Below are 24,331 nucleotides of genomic sequence, written 5' to 3'. Positions count from 1 at the left end.
CCTCCTTTCCATCCTCAAGCATTGGGTTCACAGTGTTCTGTTTGACTCTGAAGTAAGCTCCATAGTACAGTAATGGGTGAAGAAGATCCGATTAAGTAAGTTTCCCACCAAGTCAGAGCAGGCAGGCATGAAAACGAGAATACAGGGCCATGCACAAAGGGCCATAGTGGAAACAACCTTGTGCCTGGACTATGTGCTATGTATGCTATGTGCTATGTTGGAGGAACAGTTACCATGTGCTATGCCGGGGGAGCAGCAAAGAGGTTCTAGAAGCAGATCTGACAGCCAATATGGACTTGATGGTGTAATCAAAAAGAATAACAATTATACTAGTAGCAATATGACAGTGGGTTTTTCTTTAGTTGTTAGTTTCCCTACACCTTTCAATTAAAGAACTATGAGTTTGTAAGGCTTTGAACAAAAATAGGGAACCAGCTACTCAGTGTTCATCATATAGATAAGCATTATATGTTTTATCTGGTAGGCATACTTATAAAATTATTTTTGTCATCTGATAGAGTTATAGAAATAGTTGGGGGCAACTGATTTGTTTAATAACAATATTAAAAGTTTGTTCAAAGCTGTGTGTTCTGGACCAAATGAAGCAGGGTCTGACATCACATAAGACCAGCTGTGAAGAGATTCCATTGCAGAAACAGCTAGAAGGAGGGGCATTGAATGAAAGCTCACCAACTTCTTGCCAGCCTTTCTGGACCCGCTACTACTGAGATCCATTATGTGGTACTTAACCTCAGAAGCAGGGTCTTTCTGTAGCATCCTGAAAAATCCAAGCCAGGCCTCTTCTCAGGAATCCTATCTCATACTTATAAAATGAACACATAAGATTGGACTGAGACTGTGTTGCAATGAGTGTCGTCATTGGTGGTAGACAAGGTCAAGGTGGCACATGTTTCAAATACACAGCCCTTTGGCTCACTGTCCAGTAGAGTTGAGGCTTGTCGCTTACAAGTCAGGAGCAAATTTATAGGCACTACTGACCCCTGATGGTTCATCTGTGAAACTGGAATAATGTTATGCTATTTTATTCAGGATAAAATAAGGTATGTCAAAAATGTTTAGCATAAATACACGATTACTAGAAGAACAGCAACATGGTCCCAAAGAACATGTTTAATATAAATGTGATTTAATGTAAATGTACATTTACTATAACTGTAGCTTAGTCAGTCCAGAGACTACAGGGTACTGTATTACCTAAAATAGCTTAGAATGTATTATAGGAGTGGCTTTACAGTTTTCAGTCCTTTGGGACAGGTCTACTCTGTGGATCAAGAACCACTGTTTGCCAAACTGTCAACTGATCAGTGCCCTGGGAGATCAACATGGCGACAGCTCAGCTTTTATTTGTTTATGGTGGCTCGGATTAAGCTAAGACCCTCATCTCCCAAACATAACATCACCTAGAGGCTGGTTGAAACTTTTCAATAATTATTGAAACAAGAAAATATTTTGTTTTAGTTAGATAAACTCATTTATTCAAGCCAAGTTTTGAAACCTTGGAAATTGCACAGTGATATTTTTAATTAATGCAAAAGCGAATGGAGCAGCCAAACCCCATACCATGGTACCCTTACCAAAGTAAATGAATAAATGAATAAATAAATGCAAATTAAAAAATAGGAGTACAGTTCTTAAATTTTATTGCCAGGGATAATTAGTGCTACAGACTTAAAAAAAAATCTTAATTTTAGAATATATATGAAACTGCCTCTTCTGAAGTTTTGTAAATTAAGCAATATCATAACCAGTCAAAATGATACACTGAGAACTAAGCTGCCTGAGCCAAAAGCGTCAAGCTACACTAGGCATCAACTACAGGTTTTACAAGCATTAGCCTCATTTAACCCCACAGCTCGATGATGGGTCTGGAATTGACTAGGGGAGAAGGGACAGAAAATGAGCCTTGAAAAGATGTGCCACTTCCCTGAATCTTTCTCCTATTGCTTATTCAGGTTTGTAAATGCCAAAGCAGGGATGTGAGCCCGGTTTCTATGGTAGTTTGTTCTCAGTGGTTTAAATAGGTTATCAAATTATGGACTAGCTTTCACATGTCTATGGTCTGTTTCTCACTGTCCAACAAGATAGGCCTAAAGTACATGTACGTCCGGTTAGCAAGATGCCCAGACCCTGCCTGCAGGTGTAGTGGTCACTTCACAGTGCTTGGCGATCCCTGGGCCTTGCACATCTTGATGGATGATTAGAGGCTGGGTGATGTCTCTATCAAGGTGGACCTGACTTAAAGAGATGGTGGTACATTCCTGAACCTTGGGGTAATAACCAACCTACTGGGCCTCAGGAAGACGAGTTGGATAAACAAACAGAACAGCGAGTGAGCTTTGCTGAGGGCAGACCTGATATGTCCTATGTCCATTCACATTCTCCTCCTCACTTCAGACTCTAAGCCCTTTGCCCTTTATCTGGCCTGGAACTTTTTATTGCTAGACAAGTGTGTGTTGTGTGTGTGTGTGTGTGTGTGTGTGTGTGTGTGTGTTCCTTAAATTAGCCTTAGGAAGGGTATGTAGAACTGGAGTAGGGAGACGAGCCAGGGCCCTCTGCTGCTAACTCTGTATCCTAAAAATAAAGTTCAAGAAACCATTCTAACATATATACGTCTGAAAGTAGTATTCATGCATGCACATAAAATATATGTGGTTTATGCATAACATATGTGTGGTGCCTATGCATTACCAATAAAAATCCCAACAGAGGTACCATCATCTCTGTTCCTAGATGAGGAATCACGGGGAGGGCAGAGTGGCTGTACGAGATACACACACAGAGAGATAGAGAGTCAGGGCTGTTCTGTGCATTCCCATAGACAGAGTTGTCTCTATGAGTGGCTACTTTCTGAATAATTCAGGAGGAGCGGATTCTTGGAGTGACTCACACTTGCCATTAAGAGCTTTAGGCAGAAATTTGGCTTAGGGAACGCACTGGAGTAGGATTCAGGTCAATAACAGCATAAGTGTTTACAGGGTCAGTAGTGTTTTAACCCAGCGTCTGCCAGTTGTAAACTGTATGCATCTGAGCATTGGAGCTGAATGTTTTTCTTATATAACACAGAGAAGATGGCATCCCACTCTTCACAGAGATGTCATGAAGGCAGATGGCACAATGGGTGTGCTGACATCTGGAAACATTTGAAACGTTACATAAATACTCAGATATGATTACTTACATGGATGGTCATCTTTGGGGCTACTACACTGAGGTTCTATTAGCCTGCACCCAGTGTTCCTTTTGTTCATTTGTGCTATCTTATTGTGCCTTACAAACACACTCATTCAGTTATTGATCATTCTCCTGGATCAATGAAATCTGTTACATTCCTCCTGGGAATAGGATTCTCACTGTTGATGACTTCATAAACAGTGTGTTGTGCCACTATGGAATCCCTTTTATTTACACTTGAAAACTCTCCCACCCCAAGGAACCAGACTTTACATTGCAAATGAAAGCTCCCTCTGAACATCCTATCCAAGCATCATCAGAGATGCTCAAAGAGAAGTCTCATCTGAGTTGGAGCCAGACTTCAGTTTACAGATAGGAAAACACGGAAGGGTCATTGACAGAAGCTAACATGATATCACATAACCAATCAGGACCATGGATCAACACCAGGGTCCTGTACCTGACACAGCCCTGAGAGGCTAAGGACATCTTGGTTGGTTTCTTTTTGTGTTTTGAAACTGACAGGTCTTTTGAAATATACCCATTGCCTTCCTAAGTGTTTGCTCTCTGCTACTTACAGGAGACGACTGCACAAGCTGGGCGTGTCAAAGGTGACCCAGGTGGATTTCCTGCCTAGGGAAGTAGTATCCTACTCCAAGGAGACACAAACTCCTCTTGCAACTCATCAATCTGAAGGTAAGTGATGGCTTTCTTTTCTTTACATACTATGTCTGCAGAAACTGCCAGGGAATAGCGTTGACCTCAAGTTCCAGAGGGCTTCACAGGATATAACCTGAGTGACATCCTAAAAGCCAAAGATGCCTTTGTCTCTGAGTTAGAAGGTTTGCTGAGATAATTCTTCCCTATTCTTCCAAGAGGTCTATGAACTTTTAAGTGTCTAATCTTTGTGTCAAGTTTCTGTGCTATCTGCAGGTGGTGGAAAACATACAAGTAGTGAATGGACACTTTCATGGTACACACAGACAGACACACATACATATAAATAAAAATAAAAAACTTAAAAAAATAATTCACCATTTGTAGAAGCACCAACTGCAGCCCACTTCCTCTTCTAAAATCAGAATATTACTGGGACACAGATGTTTCCAAACATTACACCCATGGCTAACGTTCATGCTATAACGGCCTGGTTGAATAGACATGAAGAACTTAGCTGGCTCAAAAAGCCTAAATTTTGGACCTAATCCTTTATAAGAAACCTTTCCTGGATACTGATATTTTCTGAGAAATTCACATAAAAGCACAGAGGTTAACAATATTCTCCATATGTAGATGAGTGGGGATGGAATTGTATACCTCTTCTATGCATACCAGAAAATATCAAGTGGAAAATTTGTATGTAAATCTCAGAGAATCATTAAAAGTCAATGTGATGGTTAATCGCAACATTTAACTTGACACTGTAAGAAACAAACAAACAAAAGGAAGTATGAACATCACACTGAAATAAGATTATATGAAAATTAGATGTCTATATAGAACAATCAGGTGGGTGTGGTTCTGTTGTTAGAAAGTGGTATTGCTCAGAGAGCAAACGGTCTTTTTACTTCCTGTGTCACTGGGGTGAAGAGGAGGATGTTAGATTTTTTTTAGTTCATCTTGCTGTATAGGAAATATCGAGCGGAATCCTAGTTAATGAACCACAGTGGCGTTTCATACTTGGGCTGTAACAGACATAAACCAGGGCAGCGTGGTTTGTGCCAATCACAGAGAGTTTTCCATTTGGGTTGTCGACACATAATCTCAAAAAACGAAGTGAAATCTTGCTCCTTGAAGTTCAGGCTTCCTGCATATCTTCTGGAGAGCTGTACTTAGTAATGGAAGTTTGTAGGGCCTATGAGGCCCTGGGAGGACATAGCAAATTTTAGATGCAAACAAATAGCACCCTCTGGTGGTGAAACTTTAAACAAACTAACCAGCAAATTAAGACCTGTGTATTAACTTGGCAGGAAAGGACCTGCTAGAAAAACACTTCAGGAGCCCTGTCCTTGGGCCTCCAGACAAAAGCGGTGGGGGTGTGGTGGTGGTGGGATCATTAAAAGGCAACCTCACTACCCAGCCAAAACATTTGTTTCAGTTAATCTGCTTCCAGAGGCATTTGCAGAACTGTAACCAGAGGTGTGTTTGTTTAGCCCCAAATCTGACCCGAAACATAAAGTGATACATATGAAATAGGAGGAGTGAATTGTTTTTTAAGAATGTGTATACTTAAGATACTGGAAATGGTACAGAAATGTTTACAAGGGGAGATAAATTAAGGATGAAAAGGCATCAACTGTAAACTTCTAACGTGGAATACATCAAAAGGAAAAGCCCCGTAGAGTTCACTTTATTACTGTGGGGAGAGGTTGGAAGCCCTCATTATGCTGTGGTCCAAGCAGCAGGAAAGGAGGAATTTATTTCTTAGCAATTGGCAGAAGTCCTTTCTGTTTTCTTAACAAGATCCATAGAGCTTTCTTGTGGTGATGGTTCACATTCCACAAAACAGAGTTGAACCCAAAGCCAGATACCAGAGCCTACGGGAGCTCGTGGTAGTAAAGTAACAGTCAGCAAGAATAGACAAGAAAACCTTCTTTATTGTCAACTCACCCCAGATCTTGAACCCTTGACCTTTGGCTGTGTGACTGTTTAGGGTGCCAGGGCTCGCCTTTCACCTGCTAGGTAATGGAACAGTAAGGGTGAGCATAATCCTCAGTAGTGGGCAGCCTGCTATGAGGTCCTTCCAAATGGGAGACTTGGGTTAGTGCCCAATTTAGCGTTGGTGCCAGCATGATGATGTCATGACAAGAACAGCCTTACAGGGTGACTACTGATTTTTTTAAAGCACAATGAGGCTCTTGGGTGGATAACGTTTGCAACTGTTGTGCATATAGATCCCATGTGACTTTGTTATTAGCCATAATGTATAAAGGCTGTTTTTATTTACATGGTTTGAAGACTGAAAATTAATGAAGCTCAAAGTAGCACCTTCAGAGCACTGATATGCTTTGCCTTGACTGGAATTCTAGTGCATCCACCCTGCTACGCAAACATATTGTACTTAGACAAACATGGGGGAAGGAGTTTGGATTTGCCAGAACCTAAGCCTCCTTCCTCTACCACACACTATAATGAGCTTTCTTCTCATAGTGAATTAGCTAGTCACATAATGATCTGTTGTGAGAAATATCCCAAAATGATTTAAACTAGGGAGATTTAGGAGCCAAATCTCCATCGATAGAATTCTTTCAAGTAGCTTAAGCCATCCTAGTCTGGATAGGTAATGACCTAACCAGTTACAGGAGGGAAAAGTTAAGAATGGAGAACTCTGATCAGGAGCAGGCTATGTCTACCATCAAATACTTTAAACATACGCTTTTTATTTCCAAGTAAGGAAAGAATATGAATATATATGAATATATATATGTAATTATATATATATAATGTGTAAATATATATATATATACATATATATATAATCACACACACATATATACATATATATAATTTATCTGCCAAATTGCCTCTGCTTTGCATATTATTTTCCTGCCTATCCATGAGGCCCTGAGGTCTGAAACCAATTCTGTGTGTGTTTATCATGGTGAGTTAATGGTTGAGCAACAGGTACCATGCAGCTGGCTGACTGATTCTCCCCAACTGCTCTGGAGTCCTCAGGTTTTGCATGGCCACTGGGCAGTGAGAACATTTGAATGTGCTGGGAGGATGTCAGCTGAACTGGACAAAAAAAAGATCCTGTTGCTAAATTTGAAGGTTCTCCGTGCTTCCTCTTCATGGGATCTGATATGTGGGCACTGGGGCTTTATCTTGTCCACCTGATGCCTTCACTCCCCTCCTGTCTCTGATTTCTAACTTCCAAGGAAAGCGGAGGCTACTAGCCTCTTTCCTTTTCCAAGCACCCCTGAAGGCCTGTGCTTCTAAGCATGTTCTTATGCTGTTTTCCCAGTTTGAGATGCCGCCTCCTTCATGTGACTTCCATCAGGAGTGTGGCCCAGGGTTAGTTTCTTACCATCATCAGAGACTGGTTCCTCTTTATTTCTCTATATTGATCCTTTGCATGCCTTTCCTAGGCTATGATCTGCCTGTGAGCAGGGCGTGTGGCCTTTCCTCCCTCTGTGCCTCACGTGATGCCAGGTTCTAGTGAGTGACACACTCACTAGACATGCAGATGAGCTAGAAGCATATTATGTACTGGAGCCTGATGAAACAGGAAATGGACATGCTTGTGTTTTATGGAGCGAGGAGGCCCATCCTTGTGAAATTGCACTGGTTTTTAGAGTCTTTGATGGACATGCTATAGAGGTAAGATTCTTCTTTTCAGGGGAGAGTAATGTTTCTCTTTCAGGCAGGCCCCTGTTCTGTCCTCAGATGAGCATTGGGATTAGCTGCCCATTAGTGTGTTGTCAAAGCTGAAGGAGAGAATTATAAGGGGAACCTGGGTTGGCCCTGGATAGAGCAGAGCAGCCTGCAAGCTTCACTGTCCAGATGTGTTTAGAGGAACTTGGAAGTGGGTATGCAGGGAGGTAGCAAAGGAAAGGAGTGGTTTCCCCTTTGTATGCCCCCAAAATATTATCTGGGTAGGGAAAGAATGTCTACCTTCCCATGATCTTCAATCCCAGAGGCTACAAACAAACATAGGGTCTAGAAAGTCAAATAGTCTGGTCTAATGTTGTCCAATGAAATCATAAGGTGCCACTGATAACAATATATTTTGGCTAAGTCCATCCTTTCCAGATATTCAAATGTCAAAATGTAATCAATATGAAATTATCAATGAACATTACTCTTCTTTCTCTGTACATAAACTCGGTCTTCAAATGGTGATTTGTATTTTATCCTGGTCTTCAAATGGTGATTTGTATTTTATCCTGGTGGCATATCCCAATATCTCTCTCTCTCTCTCTCTCTCTCTCTCTCTCTCTCTCTCTCTCTCTCTCTCACCTCTCTCATCTCTCTCCTTATTGGTGAATTTCATTAACTTTATGATCAATCTAAGAGATCCATGTGTCACTGTTTTCCAGACATGTTCAGACATTTTCCAATAACAAAATCTAATGCCCATTTTATGCCCATTTTTAAAGTTAAACCTAAATTAATTTTAGTGAGCTAAAAGTACAAGTGCCTCCATTGCACAGCTAATACTCCAAAGGCTGAGTTGGAGCACAGGGTCGGTGCTCTTGTACTGGCTAGCCCCAGTCTCTTGGGACTCATCCTTTCATAAGTTCAAACTCGGAGAGCCAGAATACCCATGTGAGCTTCATTCCACCAACACTGGGGAGAAGGGCCATAGTGAGAAGACCTCTCTGACACAGGGAAGCCCCTCGGATGATGTGTTTGTCTTTTCTTTTGTGAGATCAGCCATATCAAGCAGGGTTAGATGGTTGGACGAAAGCAAGGTTGTACCAGCAGGGTAACTCACATAGGCCCCAAATAAGCCTCTTCCTAATATCAGAGAGATAACCATTGAAAGCTTCTAGATGTCCCTGTTTCATTCTGATTTGAGACATTTGGATATGCAGCCCTCTCATGCTGTCAAATGGAGCACCAGAAGTCTTGTAGGACATTGTTGGTTATCTTGACCTCTGTGACATCTTCTGTTTCTTCCTTCTCTGAGTCAGTGAGCAATAGTAGTTGAGATGGAAGGCTCGCCTAGCAACAGATTAGTTATGTCTCTTCTCGTACCCTTTGGCCTCATAAATATACTCTATTATTTTAAAATATTGCCCAGTGAGGTCATTTTCTAGAGAATTACAAAGAGAAATATTTCTTTTTGAATCTGACATCTGAAATCAAGCAGTTCTTATACACAGTTCCCAAATGGAATCCAATCCTGAAACACCTCACAGTTACTTGGGAGAAATAAAAATAAAACTAGTAGGTAACCTTGACTTGAGTATTATTCCTGGCTCCCAAGACTCCTGGGCTCTGTCCCTGAACTTATTATTTAAAAGAACGGTCAAGTGGTTGTTGATAAGTTGTAGGGGTGTCTGAGTGCATATTAAAAGTTACTACTGAGATGAGATATCTGAATTACATTTTTAGATCTGATCCTCAGAGGACAGGCTATTATAGGGGGTTGATATCTGTTTGTATTTTATATTCCTTATAGTTCCACTTTGACATCTGTTGCCAGTATCAATGTTCTTTGGGTGTAGACAGTCTATAGAGTCCCTAGTCCTGTTGTTAACAGATGTTAAGGGTTGGTAAACCCTCCTAAAGTAGCAAACAGACATATTTTCCCCATTTTCTCTTTGAATAAGCCTTAACTGAGTATTGACAGTACCATGTCCCCAGGTAAGATGGTCAAGGTCTGGTGTTAGGGCCAGCTGACACAGGGTGCTGACGATCAAACAGAAAACAAACCATTCACTGTGAAGCAGAGCTCAGTACTCTAGGTGGGTGGAGCCAAGCTTATCCATTCGTCTCTGTTTCATTTGCTGATATGTCCTGAATATCATTATGACTTTCTTATACATCACCTGGAAACACTGAAAGCTTAGCAGCTTTTATCCAGGAACCCACAGAATTTAAACTTTTGTTTTCTGTGTTTGTTTGGGGAAAACATTTCTATAAATATTTATGAGCCCCAGAGGAAGTCCCTGGACCTATGACTTGGGAGGGTTGAGCTTGCTACCCCGACTCCTCACGCTATCCAGTGCCACTGGAAGGAGACTTTAAATTCTTCATCTCACCCACACATCTATAGCAGTGACAACACAATCTCCCCAAATCCTTCTTTCCAGAGGAACCGCTACTCAGCTGCTCGTTACTACTGACGGATCCCAATTGTGAACTCTGAGGTTCTTCTTTAAAATCGGCAAGGACACAACACTCACGCCAGTTTCCCAGATAACATGATTCAGATGTCAGCTTTCAATGTAATGTCTGGGTTTGCGGTTGCCAGAATAGAAATGAAGTCGGCTTCAGTTGAACAGAAAATAATCTTTGGCAGAAGATATGAGCTACTTTACAGGATTGATATAAATGCTCGAGAATTTTGGTCGGAAATAGATGCGAAACTAGGCAGCAGCTGCAGTGGACTGCATAGTAGGATGTCCTTAAAATTTAAATATTGAAGAAGCCCTTAGTGATCAGGGCCTTTAGGGAAAAAAGTGTAAGGTTACAAGATGTTATAAGGGTAGTGCCCTGGTTCTAATCTGATGAGATAAATGACCTTATAAGAGAAGGGCACAGTGTCTTTTCTCTTCCTTACCATATGCAACATACCAGGGGACATTTGAGAACACAATGAAAAAGCAGTTATCTAAAGAGTGCTACCCAGAATCAAGGTTGACCAGTAACGTGGTCTTCCCAGCCACTTCGGTTGCATCAGCCACCTAGCCCATGGTGCTTCGTTCATGACAATGTAGGCAGACTAACGCCAGCTGAAAAAGCCAGGTCACCTAATAGAAGTACCTCGTTAGAAGTCCTGACCTTCCTTGGACAGGATCTTCCTTCACCTTTGTGCCCAGAATTTAAACTTTGAATTTACCATCGCCTTGCAAGCTTCTAATTTCCCCTGTTCTTTTCCCATGCTCCCTTGAGACTTAAAGAGCCATCTGGAAGCCTATTAGGTAGGCCTGAGTTATGAGCCCCATGTTAGCAGTGAGAGGTGATGCAGGGAAGGACCCCACACGCTGTCCTCTCCACATGCAGCTTCCACAATGTCCAGGCGGCCTGTAACTGTACTTTCATCTACTGCAAAGCTCCTCTCCAAAACAGGGTATTGGATGCTGTGTAGCTAAAAATATATATGGAAAAAAATAATCACTGTGGTGTAAGAAATGAAAAAGAGAGGTGACCAGCAAAATAGTATTTATGATGTGTGCAGAACTCTCCTATACATTATGGAACTAGAGTGTTGCTTGTAGAATTTACTCACCTTATAAATCAAGAGTGCAGAGAGAACTTGGGTCCTTTATTTTGTCTGCAGCTGTCTACAATACTACTGGCTGTCAAGGAAACAGTATTAAATAAACAACCATAGTCCATTTACTTTTAAATAGTTTCTGTTAGTATGTTCCATGCATCTTGGATCAAAATCTTCAGGGTCTCCTAAGAGTCCACTCTTATCTGCTTTCCTCCCTAACTCACAGCCTAGTGTAAGGGGAGAGATGTGGGGTTTACATGATCATATAACCAACATGGATGTAGAGGCAATGTAAAGGAATCTGCCTTGGGCTGGTCCTTGGCTGACATCTGCTGTCCTTTATCCAACTGGACACTGGTACCCTGGATACCTGGACAAACTGGTACACAGGACACAACATGGAGCTAGTGAAAAGGCAATCGTTTTGGGCATGACTTGTCACTGGTTCTAGCTACATCTCTTGATGACTTGGTCCCTTCCTGGCCTTCCGTGTCCAGGTCCTGATTTCATGCCTCGTTTTCTACACAGCCCTAGATGTAGATGTCTGCCTACTGTGGTTCTCAACCTTCCTAATACTACGACCCTTTAATATAGTTCCTAATATTGTGGTGAGTCCCCAAACCATAGAAATCATTTTGTTGCCATTTTATAACTTTAATTCTGCTATTGCTATGAATCGTAATGTAAATATCTGATATTCATGACATCTGATATGTGACACTCAATGGGGTCGAGTCCTCCAGGTTGAGAACTGCGGTGGTTTGGGGTTTCAAGATGCAGTTTTTAAGAAGAGAGTTGAATTTTACTTTAGTATCCTATTTCTAGTCTTCTATTTAAAATTCTAGTCTTCTTACTGGCATCTGAGTACCTTAAAAGGCTCAAAATGAGGATGACTGCATTTTGACAAATGGAGAAACATACAAATAATTTTTAAACATAGCTTTGGTCTACACTAAAATGAAGAGAATATATATATATATATATATATATATAAATTTAATTATATTTGTTAATTAAACACATATACATAAAGAGAAAATAGGAGTAATAAATATTATAGACATTCACAGGTGATTTTTTTTCCCCTGAAAAATAACAATTCATGTTCTGCTTGACCCAAGAAGCCTACAGTGGCCCCATTTCTAGCATGACAAAACGCCATGTTCTGGCCATCTCACATACTTTTTAAAAATCTCTGGAAACTGTAGAAATAACATTTAGCAAGTAAAAATTTTTCAAGAAACTTATCAAGATCAATAAGAACAATGAGGACCTGTGTTCTGACTCTGCCATTCCTTCCCTGGATAGTCCCTGTCCTGCTCTCAGGAAACTCCTGTCCACACAAAACAAAGAATACACCCCACCTTACCTGGATTGGAGGGTGATGGTTTATGCCCAAGAGCAGTGGGGTGTTGACACTTCCCCTTCTCCCTTCCCTCATGTGGAAGAGGCTATATTCCAGGCAAGTGTGGCTGTCAAGTGGAAGCTGTCTTCCAAAGCCCTACCCAGACAGGAAGGATGGAGGCCTTACCTTAGGTTTATCTTAAGACTATGAAGGCCTCAGTTTCGGTCACACCGACTTTTGTGGAAATGTGGTTCTGGATTTTGGCTCATAGGGAAAGCAGAAGGAAAGCAAGCTGAGTGACCAGAGGCTAGTTCTGCTTGCCACTCCACCAACACCATGTTGTTAACATAAAAGTCTGGTTCAAAGCAAAGTATTCCATTGCCACATGCACAGTCTAGACTCGACCAGTGGCTCAGTGATTGTGTTGAGGGAAAGTGGGTGTAGAGGAAGAAAGCATGGAGTTGGATACTTTTGCATCAGAAAAGGGGGTACTCAATCATAAAGAAGATTGGTAGTTAAACTTAAAAGCCAAAACAAAGTCAACAGGGTGTGGTAGTGCATGCCTTTAATACTAGCACTCAGGAGGAAGAGGCAAAGCTGGCACATCTCTGAGGTCAAGGCTAGTCTGGTCTACATAGAGAGTTTCTGGGCACTCAGGGCTATATAGAGAAACTCTGTCTCAAAAAACAAACAAACGAATTAACCAAACCAATAAGAGTTAAAAACACAGGTCAGCTCATTTTCTAGAAAGAACCAGGGGAAGAGACAAGTAAGAGGCGCCCTCCTGAGGTAATAACAAATCTTAAAAGCTGAGTTAGAAAACTCCTAACAGGTGCACAGTTGATGTGGTTTGAGAAAGAGACTACCAAAACCATTACCAAACCTGTCATTTCAGAACAAGTGAGCACCTGTGGAGTCTGTGTCCCTCGAGGAGCACTATTTGAAGCTAAGAGGGGAAGGTAGAACAGGTTCTATCAAACCCAGCTAATCCTGAGAAGGACTAGTCCATGGAATTGCTACATTATCAAACGTAGGTCCCAACAAGCTTTTGAAGAAGCTAGAAAACCTGACACGCACACACACACATGCACACAAGTAACTAATGGAAATAATTTCTAATTAAGTAAATATGATTGTTATAGGAAATCAAATGGATAATAGTGAATTGCTGTAGATGTCATTAAAATTCTAGAAGACTGGGGAAGAGTAAAAGGAGTAGAAAATATTAAAAGAGGTAACAAATGTGAAGGCTAGAAAGATAGCAAAGTATGCAGAATGCATTATACAAGGCCGGGAGTCCTGGTACACACTTGGAATCCCAGCTCAGAGGAAACGGACAGGTCACTGTGGCTCACTGACCAACCAGACTAACCCACAAAGCAAGTTCCAGACCAGTGAATAAAGAGAAGGGGGGGTGCACACAGGAAGAAAGGAAGAGAGGGAGGGAAGGTGGTAAGGACAAAGGGAGGGAGAGAAGGAGAAAAAGAGAAGGGGAGGGAGATGGCTAGAGCCTGGGGAACAACCGCAAGGATTGTTTTCTGCACGCACACATTCTGCACACACGCACGCATGCGCCCTCACACACAAACATGCATCCACATGGGCATGAACAGACACTCTAACATACAATATGATAATCAAAAATCCATCATGAATGGTGGAAGCATTTAAGATTTGATGAATCATGTTATAAAACCACAAGAGTCAGCAGGTTTCAACTGGGACAATCGGAGCTCTTAACAGATCACGAGATGAACGTTAAAAGCAAAGAACAAGGAGCAAGCCCTGGAAGCAAACTAAAAATGGGTCTCCACTTAAAGCGCAACCCCTGAGAAGACTGACCTCTGACCCCTTGTGAGAAACAACGAGGAAGGACAGAGGACACCAGCAAGGAAAGCCCAGTCAAAGAAAGCACCTGTCAACCCAAACTTATGATGTAAAACAGCTCTCTGAACAGTGGGATAAGGATGCTCACAAACAACAGCCCAGGCTGTTCTCTGCCGTGCACCCATTTTACAGGAATATCAATGGGCAGGTGTTTAGGACATAGCTTGATTTTACACACTGGTTCCACTCCCAGCAGCACCAAAATGAAGTAAGTAAAATGAAAACCACAGAGGATATTCTCCTTAATGATAGCGAGTGGTCCCTGGCAGAAAGTTAAATGCACAGAAAGAAAAAACAAAGTAGGCATGCAGACTGTAGAGACTGTTTTTTTTTTCCCCCTTACATTATGATTTAAAAAGCAGCTGTGCAAATCTATACTTGTGCTGTTGGACCGACAATATATAGAAATACAATCTACTCTGTAAAAGCAGCATGAAGGAGGCAGGTGGGAGCCAAGCTGTAGTTGACTTAAGGAAATGACTCCAAGAGGCAATCTGGAGCCCCGGGAACAAATGGAGAGAGCCAGACGTGGGAACAATGAACGTTAAATTACAAAAGCTGTAAGTACATAATTGCAATCCTTTCTCCCCTCAGCTTCTAGAAAATATGTAAAATCTGAGAAAGTAACAATTATAAATGCATCCCTCAGCTTGCAAGATTTGTAGATATACTGTGTATATAATAATAGCATTACGGGGGAACAAAGGGCGTAGACACATATGGGAATAACAGTCCTATATGTCATTAGAATTATGTTAGTAGGAATTTGAAGGTATAATGTACATGGTAAGATTTAGGGCAACCACAGTGAGAATAGCTCAAAACAATAGTGAAAAGTCACTTAAAATTAACACGCCACATTAGAGAACATTCACATAATGTAAGGAATAATCACGGGACCAAAAAATTGTGAAACACACAGACAATACAATGTGCCAGGTACTTGTTCCTATGGCAGGTTGGAGAGCGGCAAGATGGAGTATGGATAGTGATCCCCAGGGCCCCTCTGTGAGAATATCCAAATGCATATGAACCAGTGTGTGTCAATACAAGCAAGAGGGTTATAAGCAGGGGAGAAATGCAGGGACCTCTGAAGAGATGTCAGTACACTACAATGCCAGGAAAAAGATGCTTCAGAAAAACAATTTACTGCTAAAACAATGAGGGGAAACAGACCAAAGACCCTAAGATGACATAAAATGCAGCATAGAAGAAGTGGTCAAGGCCCTTAGAACATGACGACATGGGGCATACTTGAATAGAAGCAGCTTCAGAGTCCAGGGAAATACATGACTGTCTCTGGGTTAAGAGAGATTCTAAGATGTGACCCCACCATATCTAGCTTAAAGTAGCCCTCGGGGACATGAGGTAAAAAAAAACAAGCATCTTTATTAGTGTAGTGATGTCCATAGGAAGGTCCCCATAGATTCATGTGTTTGAATGTTTGGCCACAGGGAGTGCCACTATAAGGAGGTGTGGCCTTGTTGGAGGAAGTATGTCACTGCAGGGAATGGAGTCTTATTCAAGCAATGCCCAGTATGGCACACAGACCTCTCCTGGCTGCCATAGGATCAAGATGTAGAACTCTCAGCTACTTCTCTAGCACCACATCTGTCTGCCAGCTGCCATGCTTTCCATGGAGATAATAGACTGGACCTCTGAGACTGTAAGCCAGCCCCAATTAAATGTTTTCCTTAGTAAGAGTTGCCTTGGTCATGGTTTATTACGCTTTGCAGTAGTAAGACTTTAGCTAAAACAATTAGCAAACGTTGTTTTGAACTAGTGTTTTGTGCTGAGAATTTGCATTTTTTTACACTTTAGTAGAAACAGATAATGGTTGAATTTTTGGTGAGTTTTCTTTTAGACCCATTGTGTTACTTTTCCAGCCTTCTCCCATCTGTACCATACATTGAAATCTCTTAATGAAAAGGCATTTTATAGACCAAGGATGTTAAAGAAATGAAGACGTAATTTGGGCATAAGGGAACACAAAATTAAAAGAGGGTACACAAAGAAAATAAACAAAAATATAATTTAAAAATATTTATCAAGAAGGGCAGGCAAGATGGCTAAATAGGTAAAATTTTCTCTAGCAAGCCTGATGACCTGAGCTGCATTCCCAGGCATCCACATCCACACACATGATAAAAGAGAATTTATTGTACACACACAACACGCATGTAGTGGCTCATTCTCTCTCTCTCTCTCTCTCTCTCTCAACACATACATACATGCTAAATAAAAATGTAATTTTAGAAGTATATTTTTTTTAAGTAGAGGAAATGAAGACAACTTTAGAAGTAGAAGGAAAAGCAGGCTTGGCTCTTGTGGCATAAAAGAAGGAAAGCTGTAACCAGTGAGGACTCGAGGAGTTGGAAAGTAGGCGGGTGGTCTGCGGGGTTCTCTTTTAGACCATCAAACACTTAAATCTGAAACATCTCATTCAATAAATGGGCTTTGTTGATAATACCACAAGGGAGAAATGCCCACTCTCTCTTCCCTTACTCTCCAGAAGGAAGAGCATCCCTAAGAGTACCTGGATTTTGAACTTTTCTTTAAATGCAGGTAGAATTATAGAGAACCTGGTAGACAAAAATTACTGACCCAATATTCCTTTTTTGATGTAACTGATTTCTTACTATTCCTAAGAAGGGGGAAATTGAACTTTTTGTATTTGCATCACTGCCATATGAGTTAGAGAAATATGAAGAAGAAGAAGAGGAAGGGGAAGGAGGAAGGAGGAAGGAGGAAGGAGGAAGGAGGAAGGAGGAAGGAGGAGGAGGAGGAGGAGGAGGAGGAGGAGGAGGAAGAAGAAGAAGAAGAAGAAGAAGAAGAAGAAGAAGAAGAAGAAGAAGAAGAAGAAGAAGAAGAAGAAGAAGAAGAAGAAGAAGAAAAGTGTTAACCCATTATATATGAGCTGCCTCAGGATCTGGGAGAAAGATGCCCGTGCGCACGCGCACACATGCACGTGTGCACTGCACGTGTGCACACACATGTGTGTGCGCACCTTCTGAGTAGCTTCAGTCATCTTCCTGGGAGTGAGAAGAGTAGCTCTGCCTTAGCTCCTGATCTCCTCAGCTGCTCTGTATCTTGGGATGAAGGAATAGTGTTCTGAATGTGACTCTTTAGAAACCTAATGTCTTATACAGAGCCTGGAAATCTCACTCAAGCCTCCCTTGTAGTTAGAAGGATTTCTACCAACTAGACACACTTCCTATCCACATTCAATGCTTCCTCCTCATAAAGGCCAACTAGGGAGGTGCCCCTGCCTTCCCAGTGCTCTGTTTCTGTACAGAAGCTTGCAGCCCTGACTCCCTGAGATAGGCAAGGCTTCTCTCAATGGTAGGTTTGCAAAAATAAGCTGAAAACTTCAGCACACCTCTGGTGTTCCCTTAGGAGAACCACACATGTCGAAGGAGTGCGAATACTTTCCCTCTACCGTGAGTTATAATCAAGACCCCCACAAGAAGGGAGGCCAACCTCACCCTTGTCTGTGGGTGGGTGCTTAAGTCAAGTAAACAATTAATACTTCCATTTCTCAGCAGGCAGTATTTTTTATTCCTATGTCATTCTATTTTTACTTTGGTCTTATTTCCCACCTAGGTGCTTATTTGTTCTGCTTAAGAATAACAATATATATTATCTATAAGTCCTAAAGAAATAAACATAATGAGGATAATATTAATAACTCTAATTAGACACTAAAGAGAATCTGGGTAGTAGTTTACACAGTCGTTACAAGAAAAGGTAGAGCTCACATTCAGAATGGAGTAAGGTCAGGGGTACCCTACACTGAGCTAGAAATCCAATAGTTACGGAGAGGAAGGAGTGGCCAACTGCACAGATCACAAAGCAACTGAGGAGAAGAGACAGCCGGGGAGTGAGACAGATGCTCCACTTTGTGGTTTGTCTCAAAAGAAACAAAACTAAATCCTGCACTGTTACCATAGACACAGAAAATGAAAGGTTTTCTGTAGACTTGTCAGCACAGGATTCCAGTTTTGATACCAAGCAAGAGGAACTTGTTGCAGGAAAACATATATGTTCACTGAAACTTCCTTTTAATAAAATGACAATTTAAGGACTCTAGAGAACAGCTGAGCTTTTTAAAAATTGAAAATTTGCCGTTTGGCATATTCTGTAACGGAGTGAGGAGTCATTTTCACCGCGAATGTGGTGTATTAAAGGTTTGTCTCTTTCTGTGTGATGGGAAACCAAATAGGCAAGGTGGGTTTAAGAAAATGAGAAGAAGCTCCCGCATCACATGGCAGCCTCTGGTGGCCCACTCGAATTTCCTGACTGAGCAGTTTGAGTCAGGCATGTGGCCTACATAGAACACTACCCGGAATAATGAGGTTCCAAGAAAACAAGAAGAATATGACATGTGTGTGGGTTTGTAATGTATTAGCTGTTCTGTGGGTAAGAATTGCCTCAGTCAGGCTGGAGAGATGGCTCAGCCCTTTAAAGGCTAGGCTCAAAATATAAGAACTGCCACAGGCATTACTGGTTGGATAATGCCCACTGGCTCCCTTGGTTTTATCATAAAATCATATTGATATCTATGTTCCTATTTTCTGGAGACCATTAAAGGAACGCTTGCCTTCCTGTTTTGAACACTAACTCCTCTACTTCTGAAAGCAGCGGCTTTGATTTGTTTATCGGCTTTGATTTGTTTATCATTACGGAGTCTCTGTCTCCTGTTGAGTCTTTGTGAAGAACAGATTGTGAGGATAAAATAAGAAAAGGGTAGAAGAGTGCCTTTCTTGGAGCTATTATTTCAGAGATAGGGAGTGTGTGGCCGTATGGAAGACTGAGAGAATGTACGGATGTCAATGCCCCCTCCTGAAATGGGCCAAGAGCGTGATGGGAAATGGAGGGTTTCTTCACACTGATGAGCTTGGGAAGTGGAGTACTGACAGTGTTTCTATGAAGTACCTGGCTAAGAGTTGGAGTAGCCGCATCCTCTGCCCTCTCAGTTCATGCACAGTGGTCCTCAGCTGGGCTTCTTTGTAGAACCAAACAGCATCCGTCATCGTCAGATGTTCTCAACAAGCAGTGATACCGGCTGTGGTAGGGATCCCTGGGTGGGCTCGCAGCGATGCACCTTCCAGTTGCCGTTACTTAAAACGTCAGCTTGGGTGAATATGTGTTCATCTGGGACCATTTGTTTCTTACCCTGCTTTAATATGAGCCAGATCTCGAGACTCGAGTGCTATGTTGAACATGACCTTAGCTAGCGATGGTGAAACGTGACGAGGTGGGGGAAATATTCCTTCTCCACCCTTCCAGTGACGACTCACTGAGGAGTGGTGCTCTGCTCACCCTGTTTAGGTAATCCTTGGCTTGGCATGTTTTTGGTAAGAAAATGAAAGGTTAGCCTACATAGCTGAAATCTCTCGTCACGTTAGATTGTCTGCCGCCTATTTGTATGTTGGGATTCTATTTGGTTTTGGTCAGGCATGAAAGTGTTCTGTGGTCTCTTCTTCTAGTTTTTTCAAGGCCTTCTGACTTTTGGAAAATTGAGTGACATCATCCCTGTCTGGGCTCCTAGCGAAGTCTTGTATTTTTTTTTTAACTCAAATTACTTGATCAATTAGCCATGTCAGCTGCCCAAAATGTACCTTTTTATTAATAGCGCCTTTTATCAATTCATTGGAATTAGAAATTGCAACCCTGGTCTGAGGCTGGTAACATCTTGCAATAATTTACAAATGTTACTTTTTAAAAATGCACCACAATTGCTCACTCATGAACTTGCTGGATGTGTCCTTGTGTGAGAAATTGCATCTGTGTTCTTATTAGTTTTGACAAACTGGATTATAGCTTGGCTATTGTTAAGTGGTTCTATCTGCCCTCAAATCTACTGAGAGACACAGCATTTTTAATGAATTTAATTAAAACTGCATGTGGCTCATAGACTTCTCCCTGGTCGGTTTGCCATTCTTCCTGACCAAATACAGTTGCTGCTAATGTGCTATGTTTTATGTGCGAGTCCTCTGACTTTCAGCTAGCAGCACCAAGGTGGTTTCCATGGGAATGACATGGTGGTGAAATATTAAAAATCTAAAAAAAACTTCTTTCTACTTAGTGAGGCATGTTTACACTAACTAATGTATGCATAAATGTGTTAAGTATGTTTGTCAGAACTGTGAGAGACATGGCTTGTATTTCAACACCAGCAATATATTGGCAGCAAGAGGTTTCACAAAATTCGAGCCTGGCAGCGGGATGTGGGGTAGGTATTATTCTTTGAACTATGAAAAAAAAAAAAAATAAGCCCTTCGTGGAATTTCCTTTGGAAGTTCAGTTCAGCTGGGCAACCACTTTTACTGGTTCTCCCTAACGAACAGGAATTGCATGTAAAGTCAGCTCCCAGCATCAAATTTAAACAATCTTGAAAGGCATCAGTAACAGAACTGTATGGGTTACTTTTAAAACTAAATAAATAAATAAATAAATAAATAAATTTATCTAATTCATTTCTTAGATATTTCTGGAAAATGTTTGTTCCTTAAAACTTCAAAGAGGGGATCAATGAAGACCTTTAACAGGACAGTCTCAAATTCTGATTCTAGGAAATGATTCGTTGAGAATGGCAGGAAAGTCAGCTGTGTGTCTTTACCTGTGTGGGGGTGGGGAGAGTCACGTGCATAGGTGTGCTTATGCATGTGGAAGCCAGAGGTCAATGTCATGTGTCTTTTTCAGATGTTCTCTACCTTATTTTTGAGACAGGGTCCCTTGAACCTGGAGCTCCCTGATTAACAATACTAGCTAGCTAGCAAGTCCCTGGCAGCTAGGCGGAGTCCTCCTTCTTTTACACCTGGTACACACTGTCACAGTTGGCTGTTTATGTAGGTCCCAGGAATCTGAACTCTAGTTCTCAAGCTTACACGGCAAACATTTTAGCAGTTGAGCCAGCTCGCCAGCTCCCAGCTTTTAGTTTTTAAAACACTAAAAATGTTATCAAGGAATGCCCCAGTTTTTAAATGTCACCTCTGGTAAATATATAACGCAGTTGTTAAGACTTTCATGGAAACTGACAGGACCATTGTAAGTGGTTTCATAAGAGTAAAGGAGGGATTTATGATTCCAGCCCATAGAATCCATACAAGCTATAGAGAGGGCATGGAGTGCTTGCTGAAGGAAGAAACTGGCTGGTCACATCTTTATCCATACACAGAAGGCAGAGGCGGCAACAGAGAGTGGGGGAAAGAGAAAGAACAGGATATGACGTGAGGCTATATGCCCTCAAAACCCACCCTCAATGATGTGCCTTCTCCAGTGATGCTGTTCCTCCTAGGGAACTCCCCAAAAAGTGCCACCAACTGGCATGAGGTTCAAATACAGGAGTCTATTGTGGACATTTCTCATTCAAACCACAAATAGGAAACAGAAAATTTTAGGCAAATACCACTAGTGGGCTAGAAATTCTAGAAATGGATGCTTTGAGGCAAGAGAGATGAGCCTGGATTGTAGGCAAGGGGTGAACTGTGAATAGTCCATGGGGAAAGAACTGAAATAAAGAGAGGCCGTATGAAGATGAAAGTCTGAGCTCTTGAGAAGTTAGTGGGAAAACAACAGGGATGATCAGTGGATGTGCTTCTAGAAGCAGAAAGGGCCTACAGGCTGCATCGATGTTCATCTGCCTCCTACATTTGTAGTGAGAACAAATGTAGTCAGCATTAACAATCATGTAAGCTTGGGTGTGGTGGGATATGCCTGTAATCCCAGCACTTGAAAAGCTGAAGCAGAATGTATCATGAGTCCTGCCTTGGCTACATAGTAGAGTCTGGACTAGCCTGAACATGATCTCACACACACACACACACACACACACACACACACACACACACACACACACGCTCATCTCATAAAATCAAATTAAAAAGAAATATATCACATAACACTCTTAGTAAAAGTCTTGGTATGTTAACCAGTGTTAATAATAAATTTTTAACATAAAAATTACCATTTAAACATCATCATGAGATATCTAGAAAGTTCCATAAAAGTATTTTGTATCAGTTAAAAATATCAAGTATCCTTTCAATAAATATCTTAAAGTACTTAAGACTGAAATAATCTTAGATGATATCATCTTTTCCAAATATCTCATTAACAGGAAAAGAACAGTATTGAGTATTTTAAGTAAGAATACAATTTAAATTCTGCACCTTGTTGTGTCAGGAAAGGTTTAAAAAAAAATTCTCAGCTTCATTAGATAATAAAAGTATGGTTGCATTGACATTGTCCCGGAGAAAAAAGAACTGTTTTTATTGCAGCACTTCATTTTTCAGCCTTAATTTTGGGGCACGAAAATAATCTCTCAGAAGAAAATAAGATGTCATAGGTCACATGATAACTCTCACCTTCCAGACACAAGTGATGCTGTTCATAATGCCCCTGGTCCCTGCCTAGTGACGACTGTCCATGCACTCCCTCTGCAGCCCTCCTGTGCTAAGCAGATGAGAGTTTCACATCTTATAAACTCGGAAGACTTTACTTGCTGGCAAATAGCCAGTGCAGACTTCACAGCCAGACCTTCCTGACTGAAGTCCCTTCTCCATGATGTTGCTCTGCCTTGTGCCAGACAAGCACTCTTCTCTAGACAACAGCAGTGTTCCCTCAAAGTGCTTTGGCATTAGTGAATTGACCAACATTTTGAGCATGCCTTTGAGAGAAACACAAAATAGGGGCAAAAACAGATAGAACAGAAATAAACAAACAACGAGAACAACAACACCCCACCACATCTTGGTTTCATAGACAGTCTTATGAAAGGAGGTGGTGAGCTGGCATAAGCATGGAAAAAAAAAAAAAAAACAGCTGGGAAATGTCCCCTTTGTAAGCTATGCTGTTCAGATTCCATGGACTCCTTGCTAGTCACTCCATCTTCATGGGTTCAATAGATATGATAGGGTAGTTGGAGAGAAGCAATGGTTGAAAATGAAGGGTGATGCTGGCATCCTTGCTTATAATCTTCCCCGGACACCCTTTTGCTCCTACCGGGTTGACATGCCCAGCTGTGATATTAGGGTTTGTGCCCAGTCTTTTTGTATCTTGTTAAACCATGTTTGGTGGCTATCCCTGGGAAGCCTGCTCCCCTCTCCTCTCCTCTCCTCTCCTCTCCTCTCCTCTCCTCTCCTCTCCTCTCCTCTCCTCTCCTCTCCTCTCCTCTTCTCTCTCTCTCTCTCTCTCCCCCTCCCCCTCCCCTTCCCCTCCCCTTCCCCTTCCCCCTCCCCTCCCCCTCCCCCTCCCTCTCCCTCCGTCCCTTCTGCCTTCCTTCCTTCTTTCTTTTCTTTATTTCTTTAAAGGGAAACAGAGGAGTTGATCTGGAGGAGAGGGGAGGCTGGGGAATGGACTGGAGGAGTCGGGGAGGGGGAACTATGGAATGTAATGTATGAGAGATGGATAAAAGTTTTTTTTAAAAAAAAAAAAAAAACAAACAAATAACGAACAGATAAAACAGACTTGCCTAGGCTTCTGGAGAGGCACAGAACCCTGTGAGCACAGGAACCTCCTGCTGACTGACCTCACCCAGCATCAGAGCACTTGCCTCTTTGTGCTCTTTGTGCTTGCTAAGCCTGGCTGCACACTACTAACATTTTGAGAGCTTTAAGACACACAAGTGTCTTATCTTCACCCTAGGGATTCTGATTTGGTTGGTCCTGAGTAGGGTCTTTAACTCTCCAGGGGTTTAGCACACACAGCCAAGCACTGAAGAGCCCTTCGCCCACCAAAGACTTCTGCAGGGATACATTCTCCTGCATCAGCTTCAGGATGCAGTCTTCCTCTTGAGATAATGGCTTAATTTAAAATTTCAATATACAAATTTCAAATGTTAAAAATATACAAATTTCAAATGTTAAAAATATACAAATTTCAAATGTTAAAAATTAATGTAAAAAGAGTTACACAAACCTTCAAAAAAAAGTGTTGCTATCTTTTTTTTTCTTTTTCTTTTCGGATTATATCTGAATTGATTCCAAGCCTGGGTCCCAGGCGTGTTTCCCGAAAGT

At 41.5% G+C, this 24,331-nt stretch overlaps 1 protein-coding gene across 6 annotated transcripts in view; it reads left to right on the top strand.

The window, feature by feature from the left end:
- Dync1i1 (dynein cytoplasmic 1 intermediate chain 1) overlaps window positions 1–24,331 on the top strand; it is a 302,775-nt gene that overhangs the window by 72,278 nt on the left and 206,166 nt on the right. For all 6 annotated transcript variants that reach the window (XM_034519246.2, XM_034519242.1, XM_034519247.2 and 3 more), the window contains one exon: window positions 3,773–3,888. In XM_034519246.2, coding sequence (XP_034375137.1) covers window positions 3,773–3,888 — 116 coding nt within the window. The remainder of the gene's footprint in view (window positions 1–3,772; window positions 3,889–24,331) is intronic.

The sequence above is a fragment of the Arvicanthis niloticus genome, chromosome 15 (assembly GCF_011762505.2).
Source record: "Arvicanthis niloticus isolate mArvNil1 chromosome 15, mArvNil1.pat.X, whole genome shotgun sequence".
In the NCBI taxonomy this organism is placed as follows: domain Eukaryota; kingdom Metazoa; phylum Chordata; class Mammalia; order Rodentia; family Muridae; genus Arvicanthis; species Arvicanthis niloticus.
Note: the sequence above shows the minus strand (reverse complement) of the source record. Positions and strands in the feature narration are given on the sequence as shown.